Source organism: Diadema antillarum, unplaced genomic scaffold (genome assembly GCF_040938485.1).
Source record: "Diadema antillarum isolate AM-2024a unplaced genomic scaffold, OU_Dant_1.0 scf00000022, whole genome shotgun sequence".
Taxonomy (NCBI): Eukaryota; Metazoa; Echinodermata; class Echinoidea; order Diadematoida; family Diadematidae; genus Diadema; species Diadema antillarum.
The window spans coordinates 2,263,334-2,285,998 of NW_027270911.1; the positions used below are offsets into that span (position 1 = coordinate 2,263,334).

At 38.6% G+C, this 22,665-nt stretch overlaps 1 protein-coding gene across 1 annotated transcript; it reads right to left on the reverse strand.

Moving 5' to 3' along the window:
• Positions 1-5,683: 5,683 nt before the first annotated feature.
• On the reverse strand, positions 5,684-19,168 carry LOC139731057 (uncharacterized). Its single transcript, XM_071641940.1, has 13 exons — positions 19,138-19,168; positions 18,129-18,193; positions 17,328-17,423; positions 16,349-16,514; positions 15,074-15,190; positions 13,941-14,035; positions 13,226-13,254; positions 12,555-12,647; positions 11,809-12,032; positions 10,289-10,399; positions 7,262-7,318; positions 6,376-6,485; positions 5,684-5,851 (listed from the first exon to the last, which is right to left on the reverse strand). Exons 1-13 carry the CDS (start codon positions 19,166-19,168, stop codon positions 5,684-5,686), a joined length of 1,362 nt encoding a protein of 453 aa, XP_071498041.1.
• Between the last annotated feature and the right edge of the window lie 3,497 nt (positions 19,169-22,665).

Genomic DNA, 22,665 nt, shown 5'->3' on the forward strand with positions numbered 1-22,665 from the left:
GTCACAGTCATGTAAAGGTCAGATTTAATTTCGCCTTTTTAACTTCGGGAATAGCACCGTACTCGCAAAATTTGCAAAAAGTCTATGTGCTTTTTCTTGGAAGGGATAGAGATGTCTTTCATTGATACAAGTGTGTTTTATCTATGTGCAATGATTGAACCCATTTAATGTGGCAACAGCCATTTTAGGAAGACTCTTTGAGTTGCGAGTGACACAAATGTGCCATAAGATCTGTGCCTACGATCATCTCAGGTTAGGGAAAAGATTGAATAGTTGCACATCAGTCTATTTCATATTTTAGTCTGCAGAATATGTGTGAAACGTGCATCACAAAACCAACAAAAAGTTAGACGCACTGATTTTGTGTGAAGACTGAAAATAGGTGAATGAAACGGGTCAACCAAGCCAATCTTAAGTTTTTCATATTTTTCTGAAAGAGCAACAAGTAGTCTTCTTCTACATTATACTAAAGTTTAGGATAATGAAATGAACAGGAAATTGTGTTTTTAGCAGTTTTTCTTGTATAACACTTTTTGGTAAAATAGTGTGATTTTGTGTGTTTTATAGAGGACTGTTTTATAAAGTCCCCTTTTCATTTCTTAAAAACTGTGTCCATACTCTTCACTTTCAACTCTAATAACTTTGTAAAGGATAGTGCAACTGCTTTGAAAGTTGGCATTAATCATCTACGGAATGTGTTGATAAAGCATGCTCAATTTCAGCTTAATCTGATAATCCCTTCATTGTTGTTGTTCCATTGGTTTCAATCCTGTTTTTTGTTCCAGTCATCGCGCAGCTGGTACGGCTTGGTAAAGATCAAGCGCTTGAATAGACCCTGTACTTCAGAGCCTCTTTTCTCAGTTCACACTTTCCAGAGTGTGAGTTTTTCTCAGTTCACACTTTCCAGAGTGTGAGCTTTTCTTTCAAATATTTAGATTGGTTAGGAGACTCCATTTGAGGTGAATTATACATCATTTCAAAGCTTAAAGTCTGCTCTTTCAGAATCTGCTCTTTATTAAAAATCCATGTCTGGTGACTTTTTGTTGGTTGTGTGATGCAGGATCCCATATGCCTGTACAATCGTCAGATCAACAACAACAAATACCATTTTCTTGGCGTTTTGATGATTTTGGCAAGTTTCTCTATTATGTAGTGATTGATGGTGATTGCAAATAATATTTTTGTAGAAAATGCAGCTTGTGAAAGTCATTCTTCACATTTAAAGGAGTTATTTGTTTGCTAGAAATGTAATGGTCATGAAGATTTTGCTAGAAGTAATACCTATTGCTGCATTTAATGAAACGTGACTTGCATCCATTCCACTGGACATGCAACCGACTGATAAGTAGGTCTAAAGTAGAATGACTTGCCTGAAATTTATGTATTTCTATTTCACCAGAAAAGAGCCTCACCGATAAGTTTGAGTTGTTGGTGGTAATTGGTGTGTTCTTCTATACAACTCTATTTTGTTGTGATGTTAAGCTAGCATAATTACACGGTGCAATATGAATTTGATTCAATCAAAAAAAGGCTTCAGATTTTTTTTTTTTTTAATTGTGAAGACAGACTTTGAGATGCTACTTTTATGTTGTACACAACAGATATCCTGTGTACAGGTTTTTGTATATTTCGCCATATTTTATGACCTGATGTATTTAATGCAACTGCTAGTGTTATGGAATTTATATGATTATTTGCAAACCAAGTACTTGTGCAAATTTTGTATCTATGCTTGATGATTTACATTGACAAATAAACAAGATTTTATCCTATGTACAAATGATCTTGTTTGTATAGATGCTATAATTTGTGTGCTTTGTATACAAAGATTCCACGAAGCTAAAATACAGTATCAAATGTGCATACAGGTCTGCTCAATACAAGACAACACTACTAAAGAGCTAAAAAGAGGACTTTTTACATGTCTTCCTCCACTGTCTCACACACACAAGCAAGCAAAAACACACACATACACACTCAACAGCACAAACACACCATGACACATACACACACACTCACACACAAACACACACACACACACACACACACACACAAACACTAAGACCCAAATTCATAAAGGTGGGTCATACTTCATAGACCATGGTGTTACAAATTTAGACCATGGTCTGAAATAAAGTAGGAAATAGGTAAATTATCTTTTACATATTGTGCGTCTCAATGAGTGTTTGTTACTGGACGTCTGTTTTCATATGCAATTTGTAAATCATATTTAAGCAGAAGAAATTTGTAAAATCATCGATGGTTTAGATTTACACCAGCTTTGTGAATTTGGGCAAAAGGGTTTTCATCAAGCACTGGTCCATGATGTATGTTCTGTGACACCAAACACTTGACCCAAACACCACAAATTTCGGGTCTAGGGCAATTACCCCCTGGGCATTTACCCTGGACCCTTCCCCTAGCCCTTATCCTAATCCTGATCCTAATCCTAACCCTAACTCAAACTCCTAACCTTAAACCTAACCCTAACCCTAATCTTTACTCTAACCTTACCACTAACCAGTATTTAGCCGGGGGGTAATTGCCCGGATACCACAAATTTCATATGCAGACTTCTGGATCTCATGAGTTGGCAATCGACACATTGTGAAGCCCTTCACCTAGTGACGTTTATCAAACCTTCTAGATGATGGACCAATGTAAACACATTGCATTATTACCTCTACTAGGGAGGTATATGTTTTTGATGGCATTGGTTTGCTTGACCGCGTCTGTCTGTTTGCAAAATGACTCAAAAATATGTTAACAGATTTGGATGAAACATACAGGAAAAGTTAATACATGTAATGGAACTAGGAACAGATGATTAAATTGCGGTAATGTGGATCAAGATAACCGTCTTGATCAAGGGTACTATTTTTTTTTTTCTAAGGATTTTCATTGACAATAGGGCCAGGGAGTTCAAGCTGCACGTATCTGGGGTGTCCATACATGCACTGAGTGTGAGTTTGCTTTGATGCAGCATGTAGCTAGCTGCTGATGAGGTACATGTAGACTCTGAGACACAACAGAAAGGCTTCTTTACCATTGGGAAATCAGAGCGATGGGTAGAAATAACAAGGGCGGATCCAGGAATTCTTTAAAGGGGAGGCGCCTTTACAAAATTAAGGGGTGGGGGGGGGGGACATTTTTTCTTTTTATTTTGTGTGTTTTACCAAACAATAAAGAGGCATTAGCCCGGTGCGCCCCCTTCGGATCCACCAGTGAATAAGCTGCTTGGTGGGGGTTGTGCTCTCCAAGTGCTTTTCTAGTGCATTGTTAGTAAAGTTACATTTGTGTTTATGCCTGCTTTCTAGTTCCATTTAGCAAGACTTCACACTCTGAGTGTACCACGCTGAGTGCATGTTTTATTCTTGCCAAGCGTATGCAAGTTTGAAGGCATTCTGACACACAGACACTTCCCACACACACACACTGCTTAAAGCGACACACATTGCATGTTCACACACTCCACACAATGTACATTAGAATGTTGCACAAAACATTGTGGTAAATACTGGAAACTTTCATACAAATATTTATTTTTTATTCTTTGGCGCTGGGCCAATTTAAGTGAGCTTCACTTGATTGATATTATAAATATTGCAGATAGAAAAAATGATAGAAAATTACTGTATCTAGATATCTTTATCTCTAAATATGTGCATGTGTAATAATTTCTTCAACAGTCAAATAGAGTGCAAAATGCACTAACAAATGTCCACACTTACAGAACTAATAATCAAAAATACTCCACTGGCTACATCCAACATCAGAACCCATGAATATGATAGTTCCCTCTGAATCTTTTTCTTATGTATACAACAAGTTAATACTAGTATACATAAATTTCAAAGTAGTTCATTCTCTTCTTAATCACAAGACGTGTATGTAATTGACATATCACAAGGTACATACCGGCAATCAATGAATTACAAGCAAACTGTGTGGCCCTACTGTACTAGATGCTGTACTATGGTTTTTTTCTCAACTGACACTAGCGTACAGTCAACTTTGCACAAGTTGACCTCGCATACATTGAAAAATTGGTGAAGCCAAGAGACAAATTCTACCTGAGATGGACATAAAAATGATAATCTCATTGTGTAAGTCTAAGGATTTTCTTTTTATAGTCCCTTTGGATTCAACTTAGGCAAGGTTGACTGTATTTTAAAGATTTTGCTCGAGTAAAACAAACTTGTTGAAAAATTTTGTGGCTACAGCACATTTAGTCACTTCTTCAGACTTCATACCCAATCAATAGCATTTTTAAAGGGACTGTACAGTACTGGTTGAGGTGGGGATTCATGTTTTGAACATTCTTAGGTGAGATAATGAGAAACATCTTATGAAATATGAAAGAGCATGTAATTTCAAGAAGGATTCAACGTTTATTTGAGGAAAATTGGTTTTCAAATGGCTGAGATATCCCAAAAAGTGATAATAATAAAAGGCGACATGCCCCACCTTTATTAGGATCTCTTTGTTTCACCTTGTTTTTGGGTATCTCAGCCATTTCAAAACCGATTTTCATTAAATAAACTTTTGATACCCCTTAGAATTGCATGATCTTTGACGTCTCATAGAGTGCTTTCTGAATATCTCGCAAAACGTTAAAAGCAAAATTCTCACCTCGACCAGAACTGTACACACCCTTTTATGTGCATTAACTGTATATCAAATAAATATTAACATCATAATTCAGGAAAGCTGTGTTTCTTCATACCTGTAAAATCACCTGTAAATCCTGTAAATCAAATCTAAAGACTTTCAAACGAAATGTATGATCCATTGATTTTAAATTTATACGCTCTTCATCGAGAGAATCTAAAGAGATGCTACTAACAGATAACAGCAAAATGACACACATAGGTAGGCCTATGTGACTGGAAGATTTTAGCTGTGCGCTCGATAGGGGTGCATCGTCAAGATCAGCGAGGTTTTTGTTCAGACATGACCACAACATTAAATGTGAAAACATACAGATGTCCTATTTGCAGGCCTCCTTTGTTTTTGATGTGGAATATGAATGAAGGAAAAGACAGTGACAGATTCATCTTGGTTCTTCAAAGGGCATTAAAGTGGAGTGCGGAGAAAATAGAACAGGTATTCAAAAGAAGCTGGCAGTAATTCTAACCTGGTTGAAAATATTGAATTTGGTGCAGGTATTCAAAAGGCAGCTGCTCACAAAATGAAGAAAGTTATGGAGAACTCTGATTTGTTTGTTTGTTTGTTTTTTCAAAATGTGATTTTCAGAGGTAGCTGAATTTTAGAGAACTGAAGAGTGAAACCTGTTCATAAAGACCACCGATGGAAGACAGAAAAAAACCCACAAAGTCTTTCTGAGCAGGAGGTCTTCATACACAGGTTCATTAACATTTACAACGCTCTGAAATGGTAACACGTCTGGTCATAATAGCAGGTGGCCTTTAGAGGGGCAGGTGGTTGCCACAAGGGTCTGGCTGTACCTTAGTTAAGACATGTCTCTGACAATGCCACTGAGTCATTCAATACTATTTGTTGATTCTGACACTCATCTGTTTGGTAGGAGAGGGGCACATATTCCAAGCTACCGTTGGTAGAAATCCATCCATACAAAGGGAGGAAAGACAGGTTTAGTACCACTGTTGCTAGGAATTACAGGACACTCGTTTCAAGTCTTGGCGCTGAAACCTGTCCTTCGTCAAGATGTTTCGTCCAGCTTTGGCACCTTGGAAATGGTCGCCTCGCGGTCTCGCTGCCCGGCCATGTCCAGGATGGCCGCATCCAGTTTCTTGTACTCTGAGAGTTCGTTGTAGATGTGCGAAGAGATGCGTACGTAGAGCGCCCCCTTCAGGGCTTTGACTGGAACCTTCAGCCAAGAAAACAAAGGTGGATGCTGTCAAGGGTCATAATACAACCCATTTCAAGTTCAAACGTCTTAGATGCTATTTCCTACTGAATGTACAGTAATTATTGCCACAGGCGAGGTTTTTATGACTTACGACACTGTTAAAACACTGCTTAGAATACTGATGAGCAAATTTACTGTCTTAGCGGTGTTATAACTCACATATTTACAACAGAAGCTACAACGAAAAATCCAGCAAATTTAAAATGGTGCTCAGAATACCACCCCTGGTCTTTGCCTGTTTGCCTTTATGCAGCAATAGTGCTCTTGGCCAAGACACTTCATCTCCATTGACTAGACCTTGAACAAAAACTCTCATTTCTGTGCCTGCTTCTATGTTTACTGTCAAACCAGAAATTTGTATGTGCATTTTACTTTAAAGTATACATTTTGTAATCATATGCTTAGTGCCCACTGGTAGGAATCCAAACTGAACTCTTGTTTATACACTGATGAGATTAAAAACAAACATACCGCTGCCATACCTCTATATTATATCGATGATACAGCTCGTTTTGAATGGACTCTGCTACAGAATAATCCACCATCTTGTTTGCGCTAAACTCTTGGGGCAATCGTACTAGGGCCATGGAACCTGTGATCATGCAGGGAAAAACAAAACAGAGCTATTAAAATATGTCCTCCAAATCAGCCATTTTTCTAGTCCAAAGACCTGAATGTTATGATATACAAGTATACAATTCTTTCTCTCCTAAATTCATACGTTACTGATACACTATTATACAGTCACTTAAGTTTACAACATATTGGCATGCTGGCATACTTTCTTATTCTTAACTTTTGGATGTGACCATTTTATCAACTTCCAGATAATCTAACGTGCATCCCTTAATTGTACAAGGTATTGTTGATTTTCCTGTTGCCAATATAGGGCTTCCCTCCAAAATTGACACTGCTGCTCAAGTGCAATTATTTCTTCTTTGGTGTGTCACAAGCTACTCAAATAATCTGCAGCTTATCAGATGTGATAAGATTTTTGGTTTGATATCCGATATTTTGTTTGTTTGTTGTTTATTCGTTTGTTTGTTTTAGAGAAGGTCAGTCTGCAGAAAATAATAAATAAAAATGAAAGAGTGATGCCACATTTCAACATTACACCATCACAATAAAATCAGTACAGCTGACTGAATGTCTGGTGACTAGAAGAGATGCGTCTTGAAAACATTGCATAAACCTTACATTGTAAGGCAGATATTTGTATAGACAAATAAAAAAAAAAGTGAACAAAATGATACTAAAGAAATTTCAAAAAGCTTTCTACGTTTCAAAGGATAAACAACTGGTCAGTAGTAGGAAGAAAGCAAAAACAAAAACAAACAAACAAACAAAAACAACAACAGAAAAATTTACCACACATATCCAGAGGAGCCAATAACCCAGTATCCCAGGATTTCACCAGCAGGACAGCTGAAAATAACAAACAAACAAACAAATAAACTATTAATTTCAGAGACTCCAACCACAAGCACCTTCTGATCTGGAGATTCTCCTGCCTGAAACCCCTAGCAAACGGGAGACTCCAACTTGATGTGCGCGAAGCGCACGTCACGAGCGCAAAGTCCCTCGCAGTCTAGGGTTCTATATGCTCTCTCTCGGTATTTATGGCTAATTTTTCAACATACAATGAAATTACAAAGTAAGAAATCATTTCACGCGGGAGAAATCAACTCTCAAGCGGGAGAACGGGAGATTCTGCAAAAAATGGGCTTTCAGCGGGAGATCTCCCGTTGAAAGCGGGAGAGTTGGAGTCTCTGTAATTTTATGCAAAGTAACTTATTCCAAGACTCGAACAGCCAGATTACAACTCATGTTCAGACATTCAAGCATGACTGGACAGTTACAGCTCGTTATTCCGAAGGTTCGTTATTCCGAAGGCTCTTCATTCCGAAGATTTGTTATTCTTAAAGGTACTAGCGCACATTTGCAAACCCACGAAAATCAAAACTGCATAAAACAGGTCCAATATGACTTCAAGTACAAGTTATAACAGCAACATACCTCACCTGTTGCTCTTTGTCTATACCATTCGATAAAAGAGAGAAAATCATCGTTTTAAAATCAATTTTCAAACCGGGTCAACCCGACCCAAAATCGAATTACGAGCGCGGGCTAGCTATGTACTAACTGCGACCAGCCCCAACGTGCAGCGTTGGGGCTGTGCCGTTTTCGCATTTAGATCGAGGAGTTGTACAAAACGGGTGCCGTTTCGGCGCTATATTTCCTTAATTTTTCAACAAAAACTACTAGGAATACTTACATGGGTCGATTAAACCTAAATGATTAATTTCGGCGACTGTTTGATGCATTTCATTGCTTATGATGCAGAAAATGTTGTCTTATAACGCGAATATCTTCAGCTCACCGATGCTCACTGAAACTCACAATCACTTGCACAGGCGCACAGCATGCATGCAGGGCAGTGCATTGAGAGCATGCGTAATGCGTACTAATGGATATAGCAGCAAGTCTCTCCACTGTTGCACTAGGGCAGGCCGCTTATTACTCCTAAAAAAATGTAGAAAATTTTGCAGTTTCTAGATAAATGGGTGAGAATAACCAAGTCGAAAAGGTAATGTATTAATTGTCACTGTGTTTATGATAGAAATTTAGCCGTGCTTTATTTGTGAAGTCGCCATGAATGTGGCAGTGATTTTTGCTCCCGCTCAGCTGCGAGGTAGCCGCCAGGACCGCGCCTTGCGGTGCGGTCTCCGGGGCTAGCTACTAGTACGTACATGTAACTTACACATGTATCGCATACAAGTAGTACGTACGTGGACCGGAGCTAGCGAGCGTTATACGCATGCATACGGTGCATTTTCATTTATTTTTATGAAAGTAATGGACTAATTGGAACGAAATTTTGCACAGGTGTTACTGCAATCATACCCAAACTCCATGCTAACTATGAGACCAATTGCTGCAGGTTTACAAATGTGGGCTAGTACCTTTAAGGTTCATTGTTCCGAATTTTATTTTCGGATTGACCAATCTTCGGAATAACGAACCTTCGGAATAACGCCACAAATTTTCGGATTAACGAACCCTTTTCCATTTTCGGATTCACAAACCTGTAGGTATAGGGAATTTGCATGTTTCGGATTAACGACCCTTCAGAATAACGAACCTTCGGAATAGCAAACCTTCGGAATAATGAACAGCACCCGACTAGACTATGTATATTCTAATGCCACAGCCTTCCTTTGTGTGCCAGTTTCATTACCCACAATCCCCCTACCAGCAACATTCTAACAAAAAAAACATTCACTATTTCTTAAAGACATAACATTAAAGAAAAAAAAGACTTGATGGATTTAAGGTCATACATCTCCTGTGCAAAAGTCACAAAATTTTGCATGGTTGAAGAATAATTGAAGTTTGAAGTTTGAATGCCTCCCAACATTGTGTACGAAATCTTAAGTTAACCCGTTCCTTCCACAATTCTCTGAGTGCCTTTAATGCCCCCAAACGAGATTCTTTTCGCCCGTCGACAGAGAGGCACACAGGTTGGTAATCCAGCTGTGTGAAGGCAGTCAAGTGGTTCATTGTGTCCCCCTTTCTACTGTCAACTACATGTGCCCGTGAACAATGGAAATATCGATTGGGTGCGAGGTATGAATAGAGCGTGCGCTGATGAGCTCTCAGAATCTTTTGTTCTACACAAAACCAGGTACCTGAATGAGGTGACTGGGGTCAGCGAACCCGCATTTCTAATCTCAGCCTTGACCATTATGTACATGTTCGTACGAGTCTACAGCAGAACAAGCAAAAAACTAAATCAGGAAAAGGTACATAATACTGTAAAACCCCTTTTTTTTAAACAGCAGAACAAATCCTGATAGAATAAACTCTGATCTTTTTATCAAACCCACTTTTCTGAGCATTTTAACACAAAGAAACATGAATTTAGGCCACTGTAGCAGGCACCCTTGTCTTCATTTTGGGAACCTGGTAAACCTGGTAAACCAGGTTCCTGTAAGGAACGGGTTCAAAAAAAAAACATGACATTCGAGAATACACTCCCCTTTAGTACAGAGAAAAAGGGTTGGAATTTTCAACCCCTTCCATCATAAAGAAGTTTATAGTTTTATCATTCTGAGGAAAGGTCTGAATTACTCACTTTCACAATATATCAGCTTATGAAAGGAATCTAATTTTAAGGGTTGCAAAAGGGACTGGCAAACTGAGTGAAGTGGAGGTCTGAATAGAAATTGCCTGGCAGGTTTAATCCATTGAGGACGGACTGATTTTGCTACAACACGAATTTATCAGAGACTGCTGTCCGAGTATACTTATTGGGACTCGTCCTCAACGGGTTAATAAAACAAAGTGCTTGGGCACTCTACTCGATTCAGAAAGAACATGAGTGGATGTGATTACCTGCTTCAACAAGAAGACTGTGCATTTTGTCCCTCATTCGGTCCATGCCCTGGGCCTGCCAGAAATCTAGTACTGTGTGAAGTGCCAAGAAAGGGCTGTAGTCCCTCAAACCTGTACAATGCAAGCAAAAGGCAGGAAAGAATTTAAACGTTCATCTAAATATGACTTGTCAGAATGTAGAGGAAAGTGCAGTCAAATGTCTTTTGTTAACCCATTGAGGACGGACTGATTTTGCTATAACATGCATTTCCCATAGACACCTGCCCGAGTATTCTTGGAACTCGTCTTCAACGGGTTAATCATTATGGTAATTTAGCAGTGATTTACAGATTATGTCAATACAATGGAAGAATCTTGGTTTGGATTTTTTTTTTTTTTTTTTTTTTTGGGGGGGGGGGGGGGGGGGGCAGAGCGAAGCACTCTGAAGAAGAATAGCAGAAAAGGAACTACAGGTATGGAATATTTGACACATAATTATTTTGATATTCTTTTGGCCACAATGGTGATGACCAGGGTATTACAAATCAACACAGGTCAACAGGCATCTGTATTCAATTCAGTTCAATTCATTAGAACTAATCACTCATTGATAAATACAGCTAGTAACAATTATGAATAGTATTGAATAACAATTTGATGTGACAACTGAAATGTAATGCATGTATGTTTGCATGACAATAAGTTACTGACGGTTATGGACCTGAAGAAGCACAGCTTATAATTGGGGCCATTAACATAATAATATACTTACAAATCATAAATACATTCTAATCACACACAGAACACAAAAGAGACTTGCAACACAAACACTGAGGATGCAGTGTAGACACCAACTCAATTCTTTTGGTGATCAAAAAAAAAAAAAAAAAAAAAAAAAATCTTTGCTAATTTGATACTGGAATTCCCTCAAATAAGATTCCCACAAGTTTACAGCAAACTACTAAAAAGTCCCTTTTTGCAAGATTTTTTTACATTTTGAAAATGTTTCACGAAAAATTCATATCATTACATAGGTCCTTAATACTGTGTTTACACCATGTTCTCAGCGACCATAGTAGCCCCGTATGCTCAAAACATAGTGCGCCATGGGTAGTTGAGACATTCTCCTGTTGAACATATAGCTATAAGATGCTGTTCTCATGGCGTCTGTCAGGCTAAACTATCAATATTTCCTTCCTCGTCCCGCTATGGACCGCCTCTACGTTTTGTTACGGCCCGTTTCATGCTGTCATGTTTTGTTGCATTCACCAAGTTTTATTACGGCACACAAGGTTCCTCATTGGCACCAGGACTGCTGTGGCAAATTTTTGACAGTTTAAAAATTTGACATGACATCCACGGCAATCACGGCCTGTCAGTTTACCTATCCCGTCTCACTGTGTTGTCTCATGTCCACCCCATTTTGTCCAAGGTGGCCTGAAATATGACTGCTGTGGCCGCAGGGAACATGTTGTAAACACAGCATTACATTACTGAGCCACTACAGCTACTTGGCTGGAGATTTCACTGTCTCTGCCCACCTGACCAGATGAACTCTGAGCTAAACCCACTGCCGAATCCGTGCGAGACGACGAGGGGTCGCGTCACCGCCCGTAGCTCCCGCCTGGCATAGAGGAAGGCACACCCCTTGGGGTTGCACAGCCACTTGTGGGCGTTGGCCGTGTAGTAGTCTGCGTTCAAGTCCCTCATGTCCAGCGGCAGTGTACCCAGAGCGTGGGCTCCGTCGATCAGAACTGGAACACCTCTATGACAGCAAGAGCAACAAGAAATAAGATTTTCCAACAAAATTTTCTCATGGAAACGAAATTTCCACAGAAAAAAAATTCATCTTACTGAGAAAACAATCCTCTGAATAGATTTAACAAGGTCCTCATTCAATTCCTTAAGAAACATCTGGAAGTCAGTTCTGATATAAGTAACATTGAATAACATTCACAAAAAAATAGATCACAAAATGACATCTTAAGTACCCAAAGTTAAATAATGAAGATGTCTGCAAATCCACAAGAAAGGTCTGTTTAAGTTGAAGTGATATTCTTATTTTCTAAAGGCAGCACAACAAAAGCGGCTTGCCATAAAGGCTTGGCGAGATCAAGGAGAAACAGAACAATAGAGATAGCTACTTATGTATCCTACAGTTATGTATCAGAACCAGTAATGAATGCATTCCTTACTGTGCCTGATAAGATCAAGGAGAAGCATGGGAGAAGTGACACACACAATTCCTCTGTTGGATAAAACCTAAAAGAGGCCAAAGAACACCTACTTTTCATGACACAGCTGGACAATCTGCTTGACCGGCATGATGAAAGCTGCATTACTAGGAATGTGGTCAAATACCGCAAGCCTGGTCCCTTTACTTTGGAGGAAAGAACAGACAAAAAATATGGAAAGCAGGAAAACAAAAATCAGCCGCCTCACAATTGAAGTTGACAAGAACTACTACATATCTTTGGTGACATGCTGCATAATATCAAAGATTGTGTTGAATAGATCATCTGACAAATATGTCCTTTATTGTCCTTTAACTTCTGGTGTCAAAGCTATTAATTTCACACAAAATTACATATTGCTGCTCATGCTCAAAGTCTGTATTGATCATGTGGACATCTTTCTATCTCCACCATATATATGAAATATTAATGGATTTGAAATCACTACTAATCAGACCATGTTACGTACATGTCACATGGAAAAAAACACAAGAGTTCATGTACATTTTCTGTTGTAAATGAATCATAAGATCTCAAAGGTCAAGGAAGAAGACTATGCTGTACTTGTCATCTTTTTCTTCATGACAAAAACAAAAACAAAAACAAAACAAAACAAAACAAAACCCAAAACAAAAAACAAATAAACAACCCTACAAACACCACATCAAATAATCACTAAGCAATGAAAAAAATAAATCTAGCTTTCTAATTTGCTGATATTTACCCCAGTCTTGAAGATATGAGATCCAAAATCTGTGAGGAAAAAGTGAAATACATAATATGACATCAAGTTTAGACAATTTTTTTCCTTCAAATCAGGTACTTAAATGCAATCATACACTGATAAATTGATGTTGGATGTTATTCAATTAATGCTATTTGGCTTCAACCTTAAATGTAGGAATGGGATTTATCAGTAACTTTTGCATTCCACTGAGTTCAATGAAGTGAAAGTGTGAAATGATTGAGAAACCATGTGCAAACACTAACAAAAACTACTATTGTATAATGTGTCTTTCATCCATCGGCAACTGGCCATGTAGCATGAAAAGATCTATCCTAACATGGTGTTTGAAAAACACAGGTAAGATTTCATATTTCAATAGGCAATGACATATGTAACAAGTATGTATAAATATACAGATGCATACAAATCTATCTATCTACTTAGTATATCAGGGTTCAACATTAACTTTTTGTCCTCTGGTGGCCTGTTTGGGCCGCTACAATCTTTAAATCTGAAAATTTTGGTGCCCCAAAAAACAAGAAAACACAACAATCCATACTGAATCTTACATGTATGTACATGCCTGATCGGGCCACCAAAAGATAGTCTTTTTGGAAATACGGCGGCCCGAAATCAATTATTAGTAGCCCAGGGCCACCGTTAATGTCGAGTCCCATAAATATTTTCTATATAGAATGACATATACATGTACCTCTTGATTCGATGTCAGAGGAAGACTAAGGCACTCCTCCTGATATACCAAGTTCATGACCTCTGCCGTATGCTTCAGCAGTTTTTTCACAGCACCTGCACAAGTCATCCCAACAGCCAATGGTCATTTGACTAAATAGCAGAGGAAGGTACAGGTGGTCATACAAGACTCTAACATACATACACACAAACACACATCGTTGAAAAACTGTCAAGAGTACAAATTGTGTATCGGAGACAGACTTGTGCATTACAACAGAGTATGCCTAGACAGCATCTTAAAGGGAAATTCCATCCTGAATTTCTTTTTCTTCTTCTTCTTTTGTTACTGTTATTTTGTTTTTGCATTGTTCTAACGTTATCTAGTCTTCTTGTACGAATAGCACCTGGTCCAGTACACTTAACAACACCATTTTAAAGTGACTTATAAATGCAATTATTATCATTATTATTATTATTATTACCACTACTACTACTACTACTACTACTACTACTATTACTATAATTATTATTATTGCTCTTATTAAATCACATTGCTTTGCATAAAAACAGCAAAATCAGAGGAGATCTGTAAAAATTTGGGGTATAAATCAGATACACAAAATTTATGTACTGATTAAGATTAGAGAGTGAGAAAAGTTGGCAACGCTGTGTGACGCACTAGTAAGTGTTGCGCAACTCTTCATTCATTTTGTATGCAAAATTTCACTTATTTTCATATTTCTCATATATTTTGGCACAGAGCAAGCTTATCCACTGAGGAGGAGATGCAAAAATGTCTTACTCTCATTATATACCCAAAACAGAACTGAAGAAAATTTTTCCCCAGAGAAAAATGAAAATTTGTGACTTTTTGTGTACAAACAGCATGGAGAGCTACTCAACATCAATATCACACTCAATTGCCAATTTGTCTTGATCTCTTTAGCGTTCATTAGAATTCAGGTGCACTATGAAGCATAAATAATTACAACTCACTCTACATAATGACAAGACACCATTCCTGTCATGCCTTGCTCTGTTTATATACATCTTTTAACTGTTTTCAAGCACTTCACAAAACATAACATGTAACATCGGTATTCTATTACTCGGCTTCATTTGCCATGACTAAGATTTCTGATGTAGAATTACCATAAGTTGTATCCAGACAGAAGATCTTCTCCCCTTTCTGGAATGGAATGCTCCGTATGACAGCATTGATGGCTGTGGTGACATTTGGCACTAGGACTATTCCAGTTGCATCACTTCCTGTGTGAAAGGGGTGAAATATCAACAACAGAAGCAATTGACATTGTGACAATAATCACAATAGTAAGTATGATGACAATGATAAGGCACTACTACAATTACTACAATAATGATAATACGCACAATGGTAATTGTGCATTTGTGACCCGCTACAACAAAATGATCCTAAAGTCGGGCGAGGTCGATTATTTGAAAATTGCATGACACAATTCCCTAATCTTTCTGCTTTAAATTGATATATAACACATCTTATAAAAATAATCGGCTGCGGAGATATCGATATTTAAAAAAGAGCATGTCGAGATGTCTGGGAAATCACTGTTTCGAGAAAAGCGCCCTAAAAGTTCTCCTTGTGACGCAATCACGATCAAGGGGCGACACAATCACGATCAAGGGACACGCAAGTCAGTATTCACCTCCGGACAATAGAAGGTAAGCCCTAGCAACCCCCGAAATGTTCATTCAAACACAGCGTCGACGGTCTCCTCACCGACCAATCAGTGACCAGGAGGCCAGGAGAAGTGGCTGGGCATAGCGCACCCCGCCAGCACGCACCAGTCGACTGGGCAGTGTGCGAGCTTCACGCTTCGGTTAGCGGCAAGCAGCAAACTGACCAATGACATCACTCTGGCCGTTGTTAGGGGCGGAGCCTATGTGTAGCGCTCAATCCAAATGTTCGAACCAGTTTCTGCTTCGTTGAAACGCCAAAAAAACATGGCCCAGAAAAACGCTATTTTTTAGTCTTTCCTTCCATCATTTTGCTTCAAAATTTCGACAGATGATAGAAGACATGTCAGACTCTAATAATATGTCAAATTCAGAAAATCCTAAGTTTTGACCAATTTTGATGCTCTGACTTCAAACTCGATTTTCACGGCTTCGACCGTGCGCGACTTTAGGACCATTTTGTTGTAGCGGGTCACATTTTTCTTTTTTTCTTTTATCCCACGCTAATAAGTCAGAATCTTTCAATTTTAATCTCACAAAGATGCATTCAATATAGCACTTACAGTAAACTGTTGTATCTTGCAGAATCCCCTCCACAAAATGTAATGTATTGGCAAGCCGAAGCCTTCAGTATCACAACCAGTTACCCAGCAACAGAGAAAGCATGAAACATAGCACTATTCAGCGAGATGCGTCACCTCCACAACTCACCGACAAAATTTGCTAGCCTCCTGGTGACGTAAGCCATGTGGGGGAGCACCTCCCGGTCAAAGAATCGCAGGGGCTGCCTCTCCACGTACCTCTGCCACCGCTGCGCCACGTCCAGGGCATCCTTGAGGGTCGCACCGAAGGCACCATGATTCAGGAAAGTGCAGTCCTGTTTCAAATGCGCGAGATGAAGAGCAAAGGCTGGGTTAGATGGTGATACAGGGAAACCCCATTATCACAAGCTCGCTCAAAATGAGGTAGGTACCATTTTCAGTGGCGGATCCAGGGAGGACTGCACCAGGCACATGCCCCCCATTATTTTTTGTTGAAACAAAAGAAATAAAAAGAAAAAAAATGGGGGAGGGGTGCATGCGCCCCCCTTTAATTTTGTAAATGTGCCCCCGCTTTACAGAATTCCTGGATCCGCCCCTGACATTTGGCGAAGTGAATTAGGTGGTCCTGATTTCCTACTACACTAACTGTATTTAGCTGGTCTCTTTTTCAGCATGTTATTGAAACAACCAGGCTCTGATGTAATGAGGTAAAATCAGTGATCCCAATTACTTTGACAACTGATTGAAAAGCTGCCCAACACGGCCGTTGATGTAGAGCAATTTGTCAATCAGTTGCAATTAAAACAACTCAAAGCAAGAATCACTCATTTGAAAAAAAAAAAAAAATATGCCTCAATTGCTGCCATAAGGGATCAGGATCAGGTAGAATCTTGGTAGCCTATAGCTAAATGCAGATGACACCTGTTTAGCAATCAGCAGTGCATTGTGCTAAGTCCAGTATGTATACCCATGATTTTTATCATGGCTACTACTATAACTCTGAATAATTGGTGCTTATGTACGCTGATGAAGGGCACTCTGTCAATCAATTGCAATAAAAATGACTTGATGCAAGAATTTCATTAATTTGAAGAGAGAGGGTGTCTTCAACAGTATATGGTACAGTTGGCAAACTTTACTCAACTTACTTCCAGCAAGAAGTGTTTCTGTCGCACTTCCCTGCCAAACTCGCAGTCTGTGAACTTGGGCAGTTCAAAGGGGAAGCTAGGTGGCTCATATAAGTCCTGCAAATCAGATGAGATCACAAAGAGATTATTAAATGCCACATCATAGTAGCAGCTGTTGACTCTCTACACACCAGTCATTGTACAACATCTTGGAAATATACAGCAAAATATCAAATTTATGTCATGTTAAACACATATATTAAAAGGTCAACATTCATCAAAATAAAGCATGAGTCGTCTGGTTTTTCTTGTTGTTGCTTTTTTTTTTTTGCAATCACATAAAATTCTAGCATTGACTTTGTTCCATAGGGAATACTTATTAGGAAATATGACAGATTTGACACTTTCTGAGACAGTCAAAATCTCAGACACTAGATTTATTCAAAAAATATTTCATGACCTCATACCCACATCCAATTAAAAAAATATACTAATTAAGAGACTCGTAGACTACGAAGATTGAACTTCAATTTGCCTGATAGAAATAACGACCTCTACTCAATGCTGTCGTATTCTGGTAATGAATATTTTTAATATCAACTGCCCTCATTCATATCTTGGCAATACACTCACAGCTTTCCTTGTATATCGAAGTTCGCACTTCATTTCTTTCATTCAATATCATCGGTCAACATGTGTGTCACGCTGTGACCCTTCACCTTTAACCCATTGAGGACGAGTCCCGAGCATACTCAGGCAAGCGTCTATGTGGGAAATACCTGTTGTAGCAAAATCCAACCATTCTCAATGGGTTAACCTTACCTCTGGTGCTTCACATAGCTCCTGAACATTTGAAGAGTGGAAGGAGCCGAAATCTCTCTTGGCACCTGCCAACATCAAGACACAAAATAGTCACTGAACAGTAAGAGAATATCTCATTTGGTATTCAAGCTTTTGGACAGCACGGGAAATCAACTGGAAAAAAGACTGGGAAAATTTGCCCACATTTCAAAAATTTAGTTTAAAGCAGAGTTTACTATCTACTTGTACTTTTTAATACAGCCATGTTTGCGGTCTGTTTTGAGAGGTGCAAGCAATTCACCCAGATTTTGTGACTAGCATGTCCTTAGCTAAGTTGTACACAAATCATCCATGGTTTGGGATTGAAAGGCACATCAGCTATAGTAGTAGACAACTCCTCAGGAAAAAAAAACAAAGAAAAAGTTCTAACAAGAAAATGAATCTCAGCAAAAGTAAGAAAAGCCAACACTATTGTAGGAGTCTCATGCATATTTTGTAAAGAGATGTGACTGCACCTACAGAAGCATTAACAATTACTCCAACTTTTGACATTTTGAGGCCATGATATATATAAAAAGTTAATTATAAAATGCATCTTGATTGTCCACCTTTGATTTTATCATTATGACTATTAGTAACATGACATGTACTGTATGCATAAGAGATTGACAACACTTCTGCAAAGTCATTGTTGCCTAATAGTTTTAAATTATGATTGGCTCTCATGTAGATGACCTATTTCAGACTAACTGTTGCCAAGCACTGACTAGTCACATGATGAACACACAATTGCCCATGCAACATAGATGAAGATGAGAGCGATACAGATTTTAAGCAAGCCACCAATAATTCAACCCCAACACCGTCCAAACTTCAACCGCCTGCTACATGTAGAAATCTACAGTATATGCTTCTGCGCCCACTGAATTTTGGCACGGGAGGAGGTTGAACCTTGGTGCGGGTTTTTTAAATTTGGAAATCCATTCAGCTTTATGGTTCATTCATCCATACTGTGAGTAGTGTTACTTACTGATAGGCTCACTTCTTTCTGAACAGTCCATTTTTCACTCAAAATGTGACCGACATTTTCGGTGTACTAGTACTGGCCGTCAAGCTGGTCTGGGAAGGAATACAATATCAAAGGTTTATGATCATGAGGTAGAGGGAAAGCAAGGCTGCACACTAGCACTGGTCCGATGGTCCTGGGACCAGTAAAAATCACTGTCGGACCAGTAACTTTTTCAGGAATGGACCTGTTAAAAAACAGAAAAACTGTGCACCTGCTGGTCTGCCAGACAGGTCAGCCCAGTAGAAAAAATGGGTTAGTGTGCAGCCCTGGGGAAAGACATTCAACCAATTGTCTGAACCAGTCATTCAGTTCAGGCATAAAATAGAGATGAAATGAACAGTGATTCATTCTCAACTACTACTACTAGTATGGCAGCAGCAAAACACAACATAAAAACGGGTGAACAAAAGTTAGAAAAAAAAGTCTTGTTATAGGGGGCTAGAGTCCAAGTCATAATCATTGGATTGATATCATGATGTTTTCTCTTTTATCAATATTATAAACAATATTATCATGTTCAGACTCCAGTTACCTTATTAAGGCATGCCTTTCTTACAAATATTCTACGCAAATTTAAGGTGTAATTACGAGACTGGCAGCTTTTTGATGTCTTTTTCAGAATGTAATCTCTTCAAACAGAAATACCTTTCCAATGTTTTCTAGAGAACGTGATGAAATACACGACACGAATGCATCGATTTCTCACACGTCATGCATCACGCACGTACGGTTCCACGAGCAGCCACGTCGCCGCACTCTCTGGCGTGGGACTCCGTCAAAATCTGCTCTATTCAATCAGCTGCTCTTTGCGGCGGTTGGCGCAAGTGGGTTAGCGGCACACATTTTGTGGAAGAGTCCACACTAAATGAACCACAAGTTGTCACAAATAGAATGGGAGTTCTGTAGAATGCCTCTAAAGCGTCCACTCTACCTTGCAGAAAAAGTCATCAACCTCATGATCAAGATTATTTGCTGCAGAAACTCAACTCACCTGCATACCGCAGCAGTCAAAACCCTGATACCGTCCGCATGAACATAATAGCCTTTCCTCAAGGCGCGTATACTAGAGGTAGTTTGCACAGAGAGCTCAATAATGCTCTTCTATGGTTTACACTAACCGCAGCAGCGACCCCATACGGACAAATACGTACCGTAAAGGGGTCGCACAGCAAGGCCTATCCTGTCACGGAAGCACCTGATATGGCTTAGCATTTACGTGACCAGAGACCAAAATACAGGGTTTTATACTGAAATTAGTAGCCTTACTCTTAGATAAGATACTTACAATCACAGCAGGCGAAGTCGATTTACAATATGATCTGTTTTGAGAGCCCTGTGAAAGAGTTTATCCGAGGGTTTTAAAGTCCTACCGCATTTCGTATTGTGGTACGACTTACACAGCGCATGCGCGAATATGGATAAAACGTAGCACATACTATAATACGCAATGTATGCGTGTGGAAAATAACCCGGACGGCTCGCTGAGATCTGAAATGAATATTCATGAGATGTAACAAAAAAGAACGCATGCTGGGCGCTGATTTACTATCGGGCCTACCGGCACTTATTAATTTCGTTTTTAAAGCACATTTTGAATGTGTGGTTCATTATTTATTTGCAATAAAGGAAGTGCACACATAATGAACATCTGGAGATATGACGGATTAAGAAAATAACAGGTGATTTTCATGATAGAGGGTATGTTTGTTTCTTTGTTTGTTTCTTTATTTGTTTGTTTTTTAACAGTCTGCAGGGGCAATGTCCCAGATGTCTCATCTATAAATCAAGTTTCCTTTCACACTGTAAAATGTTGTACATTCACAATGGGCTCCACTCACAAGCTCTGCTTCTTGGGGACTCATATTCATTTTTGCTTCATGTTTATTATCTGCTGTGATTTGATTTGAATACACTTCTGTTACATACATGTCTTGTCTATTTTCAATGTTTCAGGATTGTTTGATTATTTATTAAAGAGACCTTTCTTTTTTCAAAGAATTCCACCGTATGGGAATCCTTTCCTGTCTTTTTCTTTCGGGCATGTCACTTGCTGTTTGATTGTGTGTGTGTGTCTGCACGCATGTGTGTTTAATGATTATTTGTGTGTAACAAGTTGGATGAACTGGAAGCTAAATTTCTATGTACTGTGATATACAGATCAATAAAGTTGACTCTGAGTAGTCCTTCATTTTCTTCATTCATTCATTCATTCATTCATAGCAATGGGACAAGAAGTGTCTTCCGAAATTTTTATATCAGAATGTCATTATTTCCTTTTTTTTTAAATCTGATTTTATCATTTTTGCAGTGTTCTCCTGGATTTTTTTTTTCATTCTCATGAAATATAGATAAAGTTTTAGACTGGCTTTCATCTTAAAGGTATGATGGATTGGTTAATGAAAAACTAGAAAGTAACCCTTTCAGATCCATCCATATGGTCATGGGGATTGTATTCCACTGCTCCCTATGTCATTTTCAAAACATTTAGTGTCTTTTTTTTTGCACTATTATCGACACTATATCTAATAACACTATACACTCAATTATAGCTTCATATTGATATTGTTATTTATACATACGAGTGTGTGATACACCTTTTATGTATTGGTGATGGTAATGTACAAGCATATTCATACACTTATTCTCTTCCTTCTCATTCGCATTAGGAATAAAATAAGCACTAAATTATTATGTCATGTCCCTAGTACTCATTCTCATGATCGTGATACTATATACCTGGGGAGGGAAGGTGACAATAATGCAAGCCTTTCTATTCGTGTTCAATCAATAATCATTTTTCCTTATCTCATAACCATGCTTGCTTTAATTGATCGATATTTTAATATTATTAATATGTCATCAGAACCTGCCTTGCTTGATAAATTATATAAGATTATGATAGTGATATAATGATTATCATTATCATGATTTGAAATATCTAATCATAACTAGTACCCTGTATGGCTTCAGTTTGCTACTTTCACTGTACTTATTGATGCCATTGCATACTCACTTTATCCAAGATTTGGTGATGGAAACCAAAACAAACGCTCTTGCCAAACCCAGTTGGCAATATCATTAAGGTGTCCTTCTGTTTCACTGTGCTTTCCATTATTTCTACCTGCTCCTCTTTAAACTTAATTCCAGCCTCCTCCTCTAATTCCTTGATAGCATCTTTGAACTCCATGATGATGATACTGATAGCTATGAATGGTCCGAGAACTACGAGCAACATTGTACATATGTACATATATGGCAGATGACGTAAACATGAATATTCATTTGCGCATGCCCAGATCAATTTACTTACGTGATATTTTCAAAATGGCGAGCGGCAGTGTCGATAGTGTCGAGTGGGGTTCCAGCAAAGATGATGGCGATTTCTCTTGTTTTCGGAGGTAATGGTGAGTAATACATAGTCGGCTAAAATATTCAACATTATGGTATTACAACATGTGGCTTTTTGTTGCGAATCCATGTGTCGTTTTG